At 41.7% G+C, this 16,081-nt stretch overlaps 1 protein-coding gene across 4 annotated transcripts in view; it reads left to right on the top strand.

The window, feature by feature from the left end:
- The window catches only part of alcama (activated leukocyte cell adhesion molecule a), a 123,831-nt gene that overhangs the window by 56,626 nt on the left and 51,124 nt on the right, over positions 1 to 16,081 (top strand). For all 4 annotated transcript variants that reach the window (XM_084372761.1, XM_084372760.1, XM_084372759.1 and 1 more), the window contains exon 2: positions 11,106 to 11,212. In XM_084372761.1, the coding sequence (XP_084228887.1) occupies positions 11,106 to 11,212 (107 nt within the window). The remainder of the gene's footprint in view (positions 1 to 11,105; positions 11,213 to 16,081) is intronic.

The raw sequence follows: 16,081 nt of genomic DNA on the forward strand, positions 1-16,081 counted from the left end.
AAACTACAGCAGAAAAAGGCAGGAGGAGTAGTGCGTTCTCTCAAGGACTTGAAAGTGAAATTAAATTAAAGTAAAAAATTACTACAAATTTGTATTTAGTTCATGCTTCACAACACAAACACTATATGAAGTAAAAAGAGATGAAGAGGTAAAAGATATTTGTTAGATATTTGTTTACTATGTGCTATCTTGCCCCAGTTTCCAACTTGGAATTCCGACTTGGATGACTTGCACTTTTTCATGTCGGAGGTCATTTTTATCCAAGTAGAATGCAGCATACTTATTCCACACTGATGAGTATTTCATTTAGTAATTTAAAATAATAATAATAAAGATTGATTGATTGATTGATTGACTTATGCTGCATTCCAGTTACATGGGAGACAACTCGCCCGAGTTGCTCTTACGCGAGAACGTGACGTCATTTCCTGGCTTGTAGCACTTTTAGCGTTCCCGTTTGTCATCGCTACACGACAAGTCAGAAGAACATGGACGCCATCAGGGCAGTAGCAAGCTAGTCATTGTTTTGTTACTGTTAGCTACATTAGCCTATTTAGCAAACCAGCTCGCAAACAAAACTTTACATTGTATTGCAGGCACAGCAAGACCGTGCAATGCATAAATTGGTGACCGGATTAAAGCAGCAATGTAATCAAGTGTGTAAGAGCATTTAAAATCGACATTAAAACGACCAACGTGGTACAAATACAAAGAAAATACATCAATTATGGGCGCAGCCATCTTTGTTTGTCACGTCGTTTGTCTATCCTCGCTCAACTTGGTGTACTCTCATGAGGACCGAGTCCGACAGTGGATATTCCGACCATAAGGGGGTGTGCCTCGGTGAAATGTCGCAAGACAGCTGCGAGATTTCCCACTTTGCAACTCGGGCGAGTGGTCTCCCATGTAACTGGAATCCGGCATTACTGAACCAGTCAGTCAATCTTTATAGAAATTCAGCAACATCATAAAACTAATTTGGGCTGAATCTGTCCCTTAATTTTATTTGTTATACTTGATTGGCTAGCTCAATTCTTTTAAAAAAGACAGCCATGTTAAAAGTTAAACCTCCTCAAGTGTAACTTTAAAGATGCTGGATACTGGATCATAGTTTAAATTGGAGTTTAAAAGTTAAAAGTTTTTAGTGCAGCAGAATTAAATCTAGGTTTGGAGGATAAATTAAACTGAGGTTTAAAGAAAGGCTTAAATTACATTTAAGCCTTTCTTTAAATTCCAAGCTTCTTTCTTAATTCCAAGCTAGTTTTAAATTTTGGTGCAAAATAAATTAAACTTAAACACTGATTTAATCAGGTTTTACATTGAATCTTGTTGGTGCAACCCATCCTTAGGTCTCTCTGTCATTGCCACTACGAGCAGGGTGTGTGAGTGTGTGTGCATGTTTGATACCAGGTTTTGATACCCATCCATTCTGAACACACATACCTGTGAATGCACGGACAAGCATGTCTGAGAATGTCTTTTTTTTCTCTGCCATCCTTGTCTTTCTCATTAAGATGGCTTTAGATGTTTACTGCAGGTCCGTAACAAGGCAACATAGAAGAAACACATAGATGCTGATATTTATGGGTGACATATTAGGCTAATTTCTGCTTGTTGACATGGGTCCTTGATGTCTAAATGAAATGATAGTAACATGCTTTGGTCGAAAAAAACGAAGGATTGAGCACAGCAGGGTTCTTTACACACCAGTTTCACAGCCCTGCTCTAAGCGACTGGTTTCAGTGCCTTTCCCTTTAATGCTTATGAGCTACTGCGTGCGCTGCCCACTTCTTCCTGCCGGCCGGAAGACGTGAGGACGGCATCGCTAACGCTGTGGCTAAAGCCTAGTTTATGCTTCTGCGTCGCGGCGACGGCGGAGCTACGTCGTCGACCCTACGCCGTCATTGAGCATTCGAAGTTCTGCGTCGAGGGAACGCGTTCAATTCACCGCCATGCCGCGAGGGGGGGTGGGGGGATTGGTTTCGGGGGGTTCTTGCTCTCTTGCACTGCAGTTGCGGTCAGAGCGGATATGCTGTGTAGCATTCTGCTCACAGTGTGGGGCTTACAAGCTACATGCTGCACAACACCAATACTCCTCCTGCCCTGCTGGGATCTCACAAAGCACGGAGTTCACAAGCAATAGGAGACAAGCATGCAAGCAGCAGAAGTAACTGGCGGTGTTGTTATACTGTTGACCGGAAAAGCAACTGCCGGAATGACGGTCTGAGCGGACCAATCCCAGTCCTTGCCGTTCGCGTCTCGACGCGTCGACGTGACGCGTAGTCAGGATTTTTTGGAGGCGCACGTCAGGCTACGGCGCAGGGTCTGCGTAGGGGTCTGCGTCGACGACGTAGCTACGCCGTCGCCGCGACGCAGAAGCATAAATCAAGCTTAACGCTGCACACGTATTACATGTATACCAACACACAGGAAAACGGTCAGAGGACAGTCTCCCAGAGCCATGACATCTGCCAAACTACAGCAGCTCCTCGGGCTGTCACACAGTCAGCAGTGCATTCAGACAAGACACGCTTCTAGAAGTTTGCTTACACACTGTCCTTTAGCACAACATGCTAATGAATTAACGTAGCTCACTGGCTGTGAATAACAGACCAGTTCATACCGTTTCCTCTGCGTGTTCACGGCGAAACAGCAGCGAAACGTCCGCGAACAACTGACACACACAACTGAGACGATGTCACCCCGTCTCCTCTGTTTGTTCACCGCAGAGCAGCAGCTCACTGTCCGCGAACAACTGAGACATTTCACCCCGTCTCCTCCCCATGTTCACGGCCGAGCAGTGGTTCACCGGCCGGTTAGAAGCGATAAAATCTCAATATCCCAATTCATTTTCTCAATTCACCGTCATGTTTTGAAAGAGTGCTGATATGACAAATTAACGTTTCGTATCATTAACATTATCGTGAATCCTACGGTCAGTAAGCCCAGCGTTGATAACTTCACATGTAATGTTAGCTCAGCCTCATATTTACATCCACGGTTATCGTACACTACACTGTTTTTTAAATACTTACAGTTCCATCATTGACAGTGGGTATGGATCCATCTTTTAAGGGACAATCTCGTTGCCAGTCCAGCGTTATACTGACCCTGGTTGCTGAAACAGTCCGGTGTGAAGTGACTTGCACAGACCATAACGCTTCTGCTCACTGAAGCTGAGACCCTGATAAATAAAAAGTAGCCTCTTAGCTCTGGTATCCTCTTTGGTAGGGAGGCGATGTAGCGAAACATGAGGATCCGTGCATCCGACGACAGAGCAGCAGTGCTTGACTTGGTCGTCAAAACTCATGCTTAAGGGGTGGGGAGGCACTCCGGACACGCAAATATACATACTAAAGCAAGGAAAAAGTGAGTTTTGCATAATATGTCCCCTTTAAGTCTGTGCTATATGTTTTGTAACTGTAACAGTCATGTTGTCTTTGCCAGGATACTGATAATGTATACAAAATGAGAGTTTTAATCTTACGATAGCATTATTTCTGGTTAAAATAAGATTAATTGTTTTTGATGTCATAGGGTAAAAACAATGGTCTGTTAGCTCTTTGAGATCAAGTCACTTTTTTGCACCTTGCTTCATTAACAACAATCGCATTAAGTGTAAGCAAGACATCTGGAGGTATTTTTTCCTTCTGGTCTTTGCTGTCTACCGAGCTGCATCACACTTAAACACACAGACGCATACGCACTTGACAAAAGAGCAAGAACCTTTGTCCCAAAGCCACGACATGCCACACCTGCTTCTCAAAAGAAGAAGCAGTGTTTTCTTATGTTTACTGGCAGCACTGAATCTTATAAGGGATGTATCCAACAGCTTACTGATGCTTCATATTCTCATTCAACATTAAATCCACTCTGTGGGCTTGGTGTTTTTTTTTTGTTTCAGGAATGAGATAGTAGGGGGAGGAAGTGCAAGCTGGTAACCAGCCTTGTAGCTGTGCAGGGAACGCTGCTGATCAAATTTAGAGTGAAGCATATGCATACCATACAACAACAGAAGCTTGCTAGTGCAGTCTACAACAGCAGACACAATACATGACCGTCTCATGAGGTTATGCTGGAGCCTGAGCTTATCTAGACACTTTCATGCTGGCCAACATCACTCTTTGTAACATGCTGCCATGCGGGAGAGCAGCTTCTCTCAACACACACCGATGCACACATGTCACACTCACAAGTTACCCACAAGGCCACCACCCTTAAAGGGGAAGGTGAGCCGGTAACAACTGTGACAGCTGCTAATTGGCATGGTTTGGAGCTATATGCTTCTTCACACACACCCATCTCCTGGGTAATAGTTTGACTTGCTAGTCAAGGCTGCTTAGGATGAACTATTGCATGGAGAAGTCTTAATATTCTCATCAGAAATCATATGTGATCCTACTCTGTGTTATGACCCTCAAAAATACTTTTTACAAAAGCAGGAGGTAGCGTGTAACTTTATAAGCCTTGTGCAGTAGGCTATTAGTTGGCATCACTACCAGACTACTAGAGTGCATAAAGATATTGAAAACATATCAAGAGTACTAACTTTGCAGTGTCAATTTAGGTTCTTTTGCAATGATGTAGGCTGGAGGGGGAGGCCCCAGATAGGCCTGTTTTCATCTCCCCTGGAACACATTGTTCAGCTGCTGGATAATTGTAAGCTAAGCGGAATTGTGTTAGGGCTGCCAGGGCAAACAAAACCATCAGGACAGAGAGTAAAAAAATTACAAAGGGCTTTGACAAAACAAAGCAAAGTTAAAAAAAAACGAGGCAAAGAAAGTGGAATAAAAGGATAAAATAATAAGAGTTTATGTCCAACAAGTTAGAAAAAACATACACATGGCACATTATGTTACACTACACTGTGCCTTCAGTTGTAGTCTGATCGGCAGCAAATGTGATTGGCCACAGCAACGTGACATCAGCCTGCTTCTGCAAAAGTTGAGTCGGATTCAACTTCTTGGCTACAGCCTGCAGTGTTTTTTTTTGTTCTGTTTACAGTGATACACTGGGGAGGCAAATCATATTTTTCCAGGATGGGGGGTCATGCCCTGCCCCCCATAAACCTTTTTCACAGCAGCCATTTTGACTTGAGATAGTAGGACAAATACAGGTGTTACCAATGATACTAATTAAGGTTCTGTTCCATTTAGTGTAGCAGAGCCTCTTCTAATGAGCCAACATGCGCAATAGCAGCACCCTGACTCTTTTTGACCTGAATGGAATGGAAACTTAATAAGTATCATTGGTAACACCTGTATTTGTCCTACTATCTCATGTCAAAATGGCTGCCGTGAAAAAGGTCTATCACACCCCCCCAGCAACTAGCTAACTGTCATTAATTAATTCCCCTTTATTCTATGTTGCCCGGTCTAAAATCCATCATCTTGGACAAATAAATATGTTAAAATGTCATTTCAGATTGACAAATGTTTACAAATAAATGAGATGAATATGTTCATAAAAAGAGATACAATGTTACATTAAAATGGGTTAAAAGCAGTTAATTATGGATGAAAAAACAGAGCTATAGCAGACTAATAAGTCTTTGTCATTGTGTTAATAAAGTTAATTGAAATTCAAACAGGGTTGTTTACAGTGCACAGAAGAGTAGCGTGGTCAGCTCAGTTCACTGATGTCAGCGGCGAGGGCAAGCACAAATCATGGCATCGGCAACAGACGTGGCAGCTCCGGTGTCCCAGTTTGGGCCAGCTGCCACAGACTTCCTGCACATGCGCAGCTGCCACAGACCTGCAGCTGCTTCTGTGACAGAACCAATGATAACATTTTGTATGTTGCATAGTTTTATTGCGTTTCATTGGGTTGCAGTGCTTTACCATGTTGCTGTGTCTTATTTAGCCTACTATTGTGGTTACACTTACTTTCATGGATTTGAGTGTAAATGGACTGACTGAAGTGCAATGACCCTCAGAGTCAGCGCAAATTACGGTTAGAATTCTACCAGCCTGTTGTGGCCAGCATACTCTTCTTTGCTGGGGTGTGCTGGTGGGGTGGCATCAAGACTGGTGAGGTCAGTAGGCGAAACAAAGCCATCTTGGATCACCCCTCTCACCCTCTCCACGACAAGCTGTGGCAGATGGGCAACTCATTCAGGCATCGCATCATCCCACCCAGGTGCAAAACTAAACGCTTCAGGCAGTCCTTTGTACCCACCGCCATCAGACTCTTCAACAGCTGTGGAAAATACAGTCTGTCATTTCAATGATCACACACACACACACACACACACACACACACACACACACACACACACACACACTCAAACAAACACAATCCCCACAGCACCTGTCAAACTCAGGCCTCTGACTGTGTTTACTTAACTTGCACACCAATCACACCATATCACTTTATATCTTCACTTGCCACTTTAAAGGCTCGATAGGCAGCAATCCTAGAAAAAAGGTGATCGTTGAGTCTACACGGGTCTCATCTCCTCAGCTCTGACCCGAGCTCCTCCCACCAGACAAGCACAGGCATCTGATGCACACGCTTCATACATGTACACACAAACACACACACACAAATCATTTGTGGCTATACTTCTGGGATAAAATGCGCTACCCCCATGTCGACAAGAGGCAATACTGAACAGTGCTGAATTAGTTCATAAGACGGTCGTGATGTGTTAGTGACTCTAACGTAGCAACGTAAACTTGATCTTGTATTAGCAGCAGCCGTATGCCTTTGGCTACGGTTAGCAGACGGCTAACGTATTAGCAACTTCCGACAATGCGTTATCGGTAGCCGCTGTCACCTGGCTGTTTACATGGTAAATCAGCCCACACAACCAATCCTCTTCTTAGATTGTTTTGCACTGAAAGCGGGTGTTTCCAACCGTGGAATCGCAATCTTTCCTGTCCGGTTATCCGCCATAGCTGCAGACTGGGTTTCCACCGAAGAGACTTGAACGCGCATCTGCTTTAGTAGAACAGCCAATCAAAGGGCTCGCTCTCTCAGCTGCTCTGTGATTGGTCAAAGTCTTCTGTCACAGGCCAGATTCTTTGCAGGCTGAAAACAGAGCCTAGAGGAGGCGCAGAGGTCTGTTCTTCTCTCACATCACTTCATTTACATTATCCCCAAGGTTATTATGGAAGTTTTTGCCCAATATTGCCAAAAATAAGCTGCCTACCGAGCCTTTAACTTGCATTTTTAACAATTGTAAACAATTGTATTTTTATGTATATTTGTCTATCCTATTTAAATTTTCATTTGTGCTTACTTTTTCTACTTGCTACTTTGTTTCTGTGCCGCTGCAACATTTGAATTTCCCCTCTGAGGATCAATGAAGGATTATCATGTCTTATTTATGTGTCAATGGCAAAAAGTAAAAAGTAACCCAAATTAGTTAAAGGAAAGTTAGCGAGATTTTGTTTTCCTCAAAGTGTAGCCATGACACTCATTTTCACATTAAGGCTGGCATTTTTCACATATTGGGTGATTGTTGAATGTGTGATAGAATCACTTCTAACAGGAGTTATATGTGTGGTTGTGGTTGGATGCACAAGAGCTCAGATGGAGATATAGAACCATCAAAAGAGTAGTTCTTCACAGCTGCGTTGTGTTTTATTGTTGCCTTACATTGTCGCTTTTTTTTTTGGTCTGAACACATATGACATACTCTGACTGATGTGAAATAGGACAGTGGTCTTGTTTAGAAAAAATCTTTGCAAAAAATGAGGGTTTGATATTGACAAAAGTCAGCTCAAAGCGAAGAAAGTAAAATGAAGATAAACATGAGACTTGGCATTACCAAAAGCAGCCACTGAGGAATGAGCAGAACCTGAACAGCTTCTTGTTCTGCCTATTTAGCTAATAGCTCAAAGGAGTTGGAGCGTGAAGACCTTTGTGTTCCTCCACTCTGCTCTGACCCTCATCCATCCATCTTATCATGACCCTCTTTCTCCCTCCTCCCACGCTGCACATGACTGGGCTGTGCCGCCATAGCAACTACTCCACCTCGGTGCACCCTTACTTTAGTGAACAGAGAAAATGATTTTGCTGTGGCTTTGCACAAGGAGCACTGAGCTTGACCCAGTGAGCTCGACCTCGCGCCCCTCTTCCACCAGACTCAAAGGAATTCTTGAGATGTGGCATTTGGAGTGCTAGTGCGGTATAGTTTAATTCACTTTGTTCACACCCATCCATTTCTAGACATTTCTACTTAGGTGGAGCTGCCAAGTCTCACTAAAGTCACAAGGGACTGTAGGGAGGACAGGGTGGCAAAAAAACACTCTGGTAAAAATACTGATTCAACTTTTCACTCAAGTAAAAGTAATACATAAGTACAGGCTTTGAAATGTACTCAAAGTATAATGGTAAAAACTATCCCTCTGATGGACGTTTCTACCGTTTGCCGTTTCTACCGTTTGCCATTTCTATGCAAAGCTAACTGAACCTCACATCATATTAATATAATTTGGAGACTATTAAACTTAAAGGTAGAATCAGTAGGATTTGTCTGAGTTGTTTATAAACACACCACAAAGACAGTTGATTGTTGAGTCGGTAAAGCGTCCTGAGCAGCAACAAAGTGAGAAAATAAGAAAATCCAGGCAGAGGGCTGCAGGGTCTCTGCAGATTAGGGCTGCCCCCGACCAAGGATTTTCTTGGTCGACGAGTGGTCGTCATTTAGAGCGATTAGTCGACTAATTGACGCATATATATTTATATATATATATTAAAATAAATAAATAAATATATCTCCGCAGTAAAGTGGATGCGCCTGTAGAGAGATTTACAAAATAAGTAAAACACAGTGAGCTGGATAATTTAGCTTCCCCAGTACACACGAATAGTCTAATATTAGCCCATATAACAATAATAATATGTATTTATCTCTGCTTTCAAACGTTCGGGCCGCCATGGGCAGGTAGCTCAGCTACTTACACTCACAATGGAGGTGCGCGGTGCAACTTTTCTGAAGCATCAAAATCGCTATTTTTAAAACACTAAGAAGACTCGACACAACATGAAACTTTGCTCGTAGCATCACCAGGGTCTCTACACATGAACACGAGCATTGAGAACATCATTTGTGTACACAAAGTTTGCTAAAAAGGTTTTTCAACATCTCACGTTAGCAGTAGCCTAGCAGTAGCGGTCCTGCCAGTCCTGCGTCGATCCCCGAGTGCGGCGTAACATGGAGCTTTCTCCTTCATGTTACGCCGCACTCGGGGGGGGTCATCCTTCTTCTTTTCAAAATGATCCCATATTTTAGACGTCTTTCCCGACATGGTTGGCTATTAATTGTTAACTGTCTAACCGCGATGTCGAAGGGACCTGCCATGTAAAAAAAACCCACTGACAGTGAGTGAGTGTCACGACCTCCTGTGTCTGGCCCTTCAAATTACAAGCCCTCCAGCTTTTTATACACAGACCAGCCGCCAGTCACATAGATTTTGACTTAAATTTGACAAGACACGGCTCCCAATGTTTTTGGCTTTTTTTTCTGCGACCAATCGACCAATGAAATTTTGGTCTGCTAATGATTTTTTGGTCGACCAGTGCTTGGTCGACTATTTGGGGGCAGCCCTACTGCAGATCCCTATTCAAGTCTCCCTCTCTGTCTGTTTTTCTGCTTGTTACATTTTTTACATTGGTTGTGACATGGTTCTGTACACTGAAACATTGAAATCGGTCTTGTGATGTTTGGAAGGCAGCATGCAATGACGTAAAATAAAAATAATAATTCCCTTTAAATGCATTAAAACTAAAGTAACAAGCCTGTTTTGAAAATGTAAGGAGTAGAAAGTACAGATATTTGTGTTCAGATGTAGGGAGGAAAGGTCAAAAGTTGTCAGAAAAATAAATACTCAATTAAAGTACAAATACCTGAGAAATCTATTTAAGAACAGAAAGTATTTGTACTTTGTTACTTCCTAAATCTGCATAGGGATATGAGCCATGTAGGCTATGTTCTTTTACTCTTGTGTTCTCCCTGCCCTTACCACTGATGAAAGGCTCCAAACCAAGTGATCTCCGACATCAGGTTTCCACTCGTCACATAAAAGTCTGAATCCCCAAGCACTTTTCTCGCCTCTTTTTTATTGCTGTGTTTTCCATGATGTCCGATGCTTTTCAGTCAGGAAAACTATCATGATAGGTTTAACCATTTATTGCAACAAATGGAACACAGTTATGCTTGGTGCTGACGGCTCCGCTCTTAAGATGCTCCCTGAATTGACCAATGTCAAAATGCAGAAAACCCCCCAGGGTATACAATATTGAGCCATAAGGAAGCCATACTGTTATAACACTGTTTTTTAACCTTGGGCCCTGATAGGACTCTACTTATAAAAAAAAGGTGGAGGCTGGGGTGGTGGCTGCCTTTCCAGCTGCAGCAGTGTGTGGCAACCTTTTAGTAGGAGCGGTTATGTTTGAGATGGGAGCCATATTTAAATGGACTGCCTTGTGGTGCGAATAGCTGTGATTGGTGTGAGTCTGATTGGTAACCATGATTCGATCAGCAGGCTATCAGCTGATTACAGCTGGGGCGTATGACTTCTGTGTCCTGAATGAACTAATGCTAAGCTTCATTTAACACAGTGGCTGTGGCTCAGGAGGTCTAGTGGGTTGTCCAGTAATCGGGAGGTCGCTGGTTTGATTCCTTGGCTCCCCTGGCTGCATGTCCAAGTATCCTTGAGCAAGATATTGAACCTCAAATTGCTCCTGATGATGATGCACCTTGCGTGGCAGCCCCTGCCATCTGTGTATGAATGTGTGTGTGAATGGTTGAATGTGACAAGTGTTGTAAAGCACTTTGAGCGATCAGTAGACTGGAAAAAGCGCTATAGAAGAGCAAGTCCATTTACCATTTACTCTACTGGAACATTTGGGCTTTGATTTGTACAAATACACCAGAAAAGTACTCAAGTATGTGAGCGCACATATTGCTCACTTCATCTGTCCAGATTTGGCCAATAAGGCTCAAGACCAGCAGCGCTAAAGGGAAAGAGCTCCTACTATTGTTACATACATGTGACTGAATCAAGCAGTAAACATTGTTGCTCACTTCAGCAGGTCTCTTGACAGCATACTGTAATTTAAATAATAGTTGCAGTCTGTTGTCTTTTGTGTTGCAGTGTGGGGTACAGACAGTGTGACTGCCTTGTATGGAGAGACCATTGTTATACCATGCAACGGTGGAGCTCCAGCACCAGAGGATCTGATGTTCATCAAGTGGAAATACGTAAGTTAATGCTGACTGTCAAGACTGTCTGTGAAGTGTTTTAGGTTTACTAAATGCACACTTTCCGAGGACATTCAATGACATGGAAGAAGAGGAATAATGGACCGATGATTTGGCTTAACCATGGTGTATGTGACATATTGGCACATCAATTTTTACACTAATTTTGCCTAAGTTTAATGAAGTCTTGGGCACATTTTTAAAAGACAGATTTAGCAGTTTAATGCTTGTAGATTCTTATTAAATTATAAGAAATACACAAAAATATTTTCCCCCAAAGGGATGAAGTGATATACAAAAGTATATCACGCAAGCAAAGTGAATTAATACTGGAATAAATAAAAGATGAATTTATAGGAATTCATACATGTGATAAACAAATAAAAAATCTAGAAGAGGATTTCCTGAAAACACAGTGGCCAAATCTGTCATACATAGTAGGGTATACTTACTATAACAGATGATAACCTGGACTACAACATACTGTCGCTCCCCTGTCAGATTCATCATTGACAATTAAAAGAAGATTGAATAGACTTCACAGTTTTTTTTCTTTGCTTCAGGTAAATTAACAATATTTTGTCCTCTTTGCTATCCACAGAAACTATGGGAGCATTACATTGATGGCAAATTGGATACTTATCATTCTTGACTTGCCTTACATTTTACTGATGGGTTGTTGATGCTACAAATATTCTGTCATCTAGCAATAGTGCAGTTGTCACACACAAATAGTAAGATAATCATGAAGATTTAAAAACAGGCATATTTATTGAGTTTCTGCATTGGTCAGGATTTCCAAAGGGAATAGAAGGGAGCTTTCTGAGGAGAAAAAAACTGTGCATACCATGATCAGTAGGTGAAGTAAATAAGATAAGGGCCATTGGCCCAAAATATTTTCCTTATCATTCAGCCTTCAGCATCTTCTATATACTGGAAAAGACAACATTTTCATTGGAACTTCTCTGCTCTAGAAGCTCTTTCAGTGAAACCCCTCACCGTATACAGTGTATACACTGTATACATTGCGTACTTTGGGGAGAGCATTGCAAAACATAAGAAATGTGTTGCACTCAGTTGTCTTTTAGGAGGGGGTTGCATCAAGTCTACAAATGGAGCCTTCGGGCCACATGTCAATTTCAAAGGCTCCTGCAATCATTTCAAAAGACATTTCTAATCAGGATCAGTGCCATTTAAACACAAATTGACTATAGGATACACAGTTGCCTTGGAAATTGAACAGAATATCATCTAAGTTTTTTGTCAAACGCATACTGTAGTTTCATCAGAAAGATGAATATTGAAGGATTTCACTTGAATATTTAGTGCCATTAGCGAGCTTTTGAAGATTATATTGCATGTTTTGTGCATATCTTTTGGCAAATTCTACAATTCAGAGATCTAATTTATGACATCACCACAACACCAGATACAACGGCTTCAATAAAATGATGAGTATTATTAAACTATGGCTCTGTTTACACCCGTCTTGGTTGATCCCATCACAAGGGGACAGCTCTTAGTATAGGTGTGAATGCACCCAAGACACATTAAAGTGAAACTCTCACCAAAATGCAACCTAGGCTTTTTTGTGATGGAACCCGAGTCAAACCTTCATGTAAAAGCATAATTACGATGAAAAAGACACTTTTAAGATTTACCGTACTTTCGTTTTTGGGTCAAAATCATTTTCAATTGCGTGCTAGGGGCAACATTACAGTAGCATCAAAATCGCTATTTTTAAAACACTAAGAAGACTCGACACAACATGAAACTTTGCTTGTAGTATCACCAGGGTCTCTACACAGTTTCATGTTGTGTCGAGTCTTCTTAGTGTTTTAAAAATAGCGATTTTGATTTGATTTGATTTTGTGAGAGTTTCACTTTAATGTAACATTGAGATCCAGACCACCTTCAAACTTCATTTGTACTTTCATTAAATTTCTTCGGTTACAGCTTCTTAAATGGGAGGATTTCCTGCATATATATTTATTATCAGGGGCGGTCCTGGCTAGATTTACGCCCTGGGCGAACCATCCCTTGAACCCCCCCCCCCAAAAAAAACGACAATATATTACATTATTTGTATTATTTTATTATATATAATCTTAAATACAAAAAGGTAACAAGAACAGAGAAAAAAAAAAAGATCATTAAATGAAATACAGTGTATTAACACCAATGTAAATTGCACAAATCCTTCATCACAGGATCTAATAACCATGCTTGAAAAATCCCTGAAAAAAGCTAAAAAAAAAAAAAGGCTACTCTATGGAGCATAAAAAAAAGATTCCTGCAGTAAACTATTTCATATTTTACATACAAGTTTTGTTTTCAAACGGTTCCAGTTATGATAACACACCGGTTTTGCACATACAGACACACACACACACACCTGAGGATACCTGCAAGGAACATGTGGCTGCAGAGGTAGATGGCTCCTCATCAGACTCCAGGACCATGTCTGTGGCTGCTGTGGAAGTATCTGACTCCTCATTTTGGCCAGTGGGTGCTCCAGCTCCAAAATACTTCAGAAGTGCCTCTGAATTTACAATTAAGATACAATATGTAAGTTAGGTCACACTTACATCACACATGCATCAGTTACCCAATTAAAATGACCATAATGCACATTTGATTAACATTTGTTAACATCCTATTAACTAAGCATAACACACTACAAATTATTCAAAAAGCTATATCACATGTAGCTTACACAATGCCATGTCAATGTATATTAGAAGTTATTTAAGTTAGCATATAGCGTATAGCATTAAAAATTCCACAGTCAGGACTCTGTGTGAATTTGCACTTGTTGTGTTGCAAACACAAAGTAGCCCAGGTTGCCTATGGGTGAAATTAGTTGCATGACATGATGCCTCAATTCTAATAGTTGCTAGTTCAGCAAAACTACAAACCAAATACAGTCGTCTTCTGTGACTAAGTAGCAACATATTAGCAAGAGGCTAATAAATAGCCTATAGGCTACTGTCACTCACGTCACTCATAGAAATCTGCATACCTTTATCTTTTGCCCGTTTCTCCTCTTCTTCTTTTCTTCTCTTTCTGAACTGGGCACCTGATGGCTTCTTTGGTCTTTTACTTTGATCCATGATGAAGACGAAGACTCGACATCATTACCGATGTCACGTGATGTAAACAAATTCACGTAGATGCCCGTTGGAGGCAGTTTGTGTTGTGTGGCCTGGGATCATCAGTCTATCCCCCGCCCCCCTCCCCCTTGCCTATTCTGACACACACACAACCTGTGTGACTCTCAGCAGCGAGCTGACGTGACAATGAGGCCGCCCAGCGCCCTCACATAGATTGCACCCTGGGCGGTCGCCCACATTACCCATAGCAAAAACCGACCCTGTTTATTATGTATCTTTGTAAACTGATTACTGATTTGTTATCAATCAAAAGTGTAGAAACTGAATGCAAAATCTGCAGCGTAGTGTAAGTGTAGAAATGTGTTTTTTGATTTCCCTCAAGTCTGGTTCTGCTCATCTTACATTTAGTAATGTACTTCAAGGCAAAATGTGTAACATGTCCGCATTCAAGTGTGAAATCCACATTCAAGAAATGAAATTTTTCTGCCTGTTATAAGGCAGTTGGTTTTTTTTCACCGCTGTCTCCAAGCGCTTGCTCATGAGGAAACGTTGGATCTCTGTAAATTAAAGAATGGTAAATGGACTTGCATTTTCCAGTCCTCTGACTGCTCAAAGCGTTTTACAACACTTGTCATATTCACTCACACATTCATACACTGACGGCGGAGGCTGCCATGCAAAGCGCCAACTGCTCATCAGCAGCAATTTGGGGTTCAGTATCTTGCTCAAGGACACTTCGAGATGCAGCTGGGGGGAGCCAAGGACTCGAACCAGCGACCTTCCGATTACTAGACGACCCACTCTACCTCCTGAGCTACAGCCGCCCAAAGAATAAGGCTAGAGTGTAAGTCTTTAGCTGACACTCTAGGATTCTTCTTCACCTCATTGAGCATTCTGTGCTGTGCTCTTGCAGTCATCTCTACAGGACGGCCACTTCTAGGGAGAGTAGCAACAGTGCTGAACTTTCTCCACCTTACCGTGGACTGATGAACATCAAGGATTTTAGAGGTACTTTTGTAACCCTTTCCAACTTTATGCAAGTCAACAATTCTTAATCGTAGGTCTTCTGAGAGTTCTTTTGTGCAAGGCATGGTTCACATCAGGCAATGCTTCTTGAGAATAGCAAACTCAAAACTGGTGTGTGTTTTTTATAGGGCAGGGCAGCTTTACCCAACACCTCCAATCTTGTCTCATTGATTGTACTCCAGGTTGGCTGACTCCTGACTCCAATTAGCTCTGAGAGAAGTCATAAGCCTAGGGGTTCACATACTTTTTCCACCCTGCACTGTCAATGTTTACATGTTGTGTTCAATAAAAACATGAAAACATATGATTGTTTGTGTGGTATTACTTTAAGCAGACTGTGTGTGTCTATTGTTGTGAGTTAGATGAAGATCAGAACACATTTTATGACCAAATTTATGCAGAAATCCAGGTAATTCCAAAGGGTTCACATACTTTTTCTTGCAACTGTACATGGAGGGACCCGATAGGGTTAGTGCAGCTAGGTTGGGCAGGATATATATTCGTCCACTGTCACTTGAATATTTCCTCAGGACATAGGCATTTTATGTATTGGAAATTCAATGTGAGGCTTTTGCAAGATACCCACCAACACTGACACACCAACCAACAAACAGACAGCAGTGAAAGACATTACCTCCTTGGCTTGGCTGGAAAATGCAATGTAAACACAATTGCATTTTCCAATTCCCAGCTAACTTGAATGGGGATAAAATAATTTAATCCAGACCTT

The sequence above is a fragment of the Pagrus pagrus genome (assembly GCF_965226575.1).
Source record: "Pagrus pagrus genome assembly, chromosome: 14".
NCBI classification, from domain to species: Eukaryota; Metazoa; Chordata; class Actinopteri; order Spariformes; family Sparidae; genus Pagrus; species Pagrus pagrus.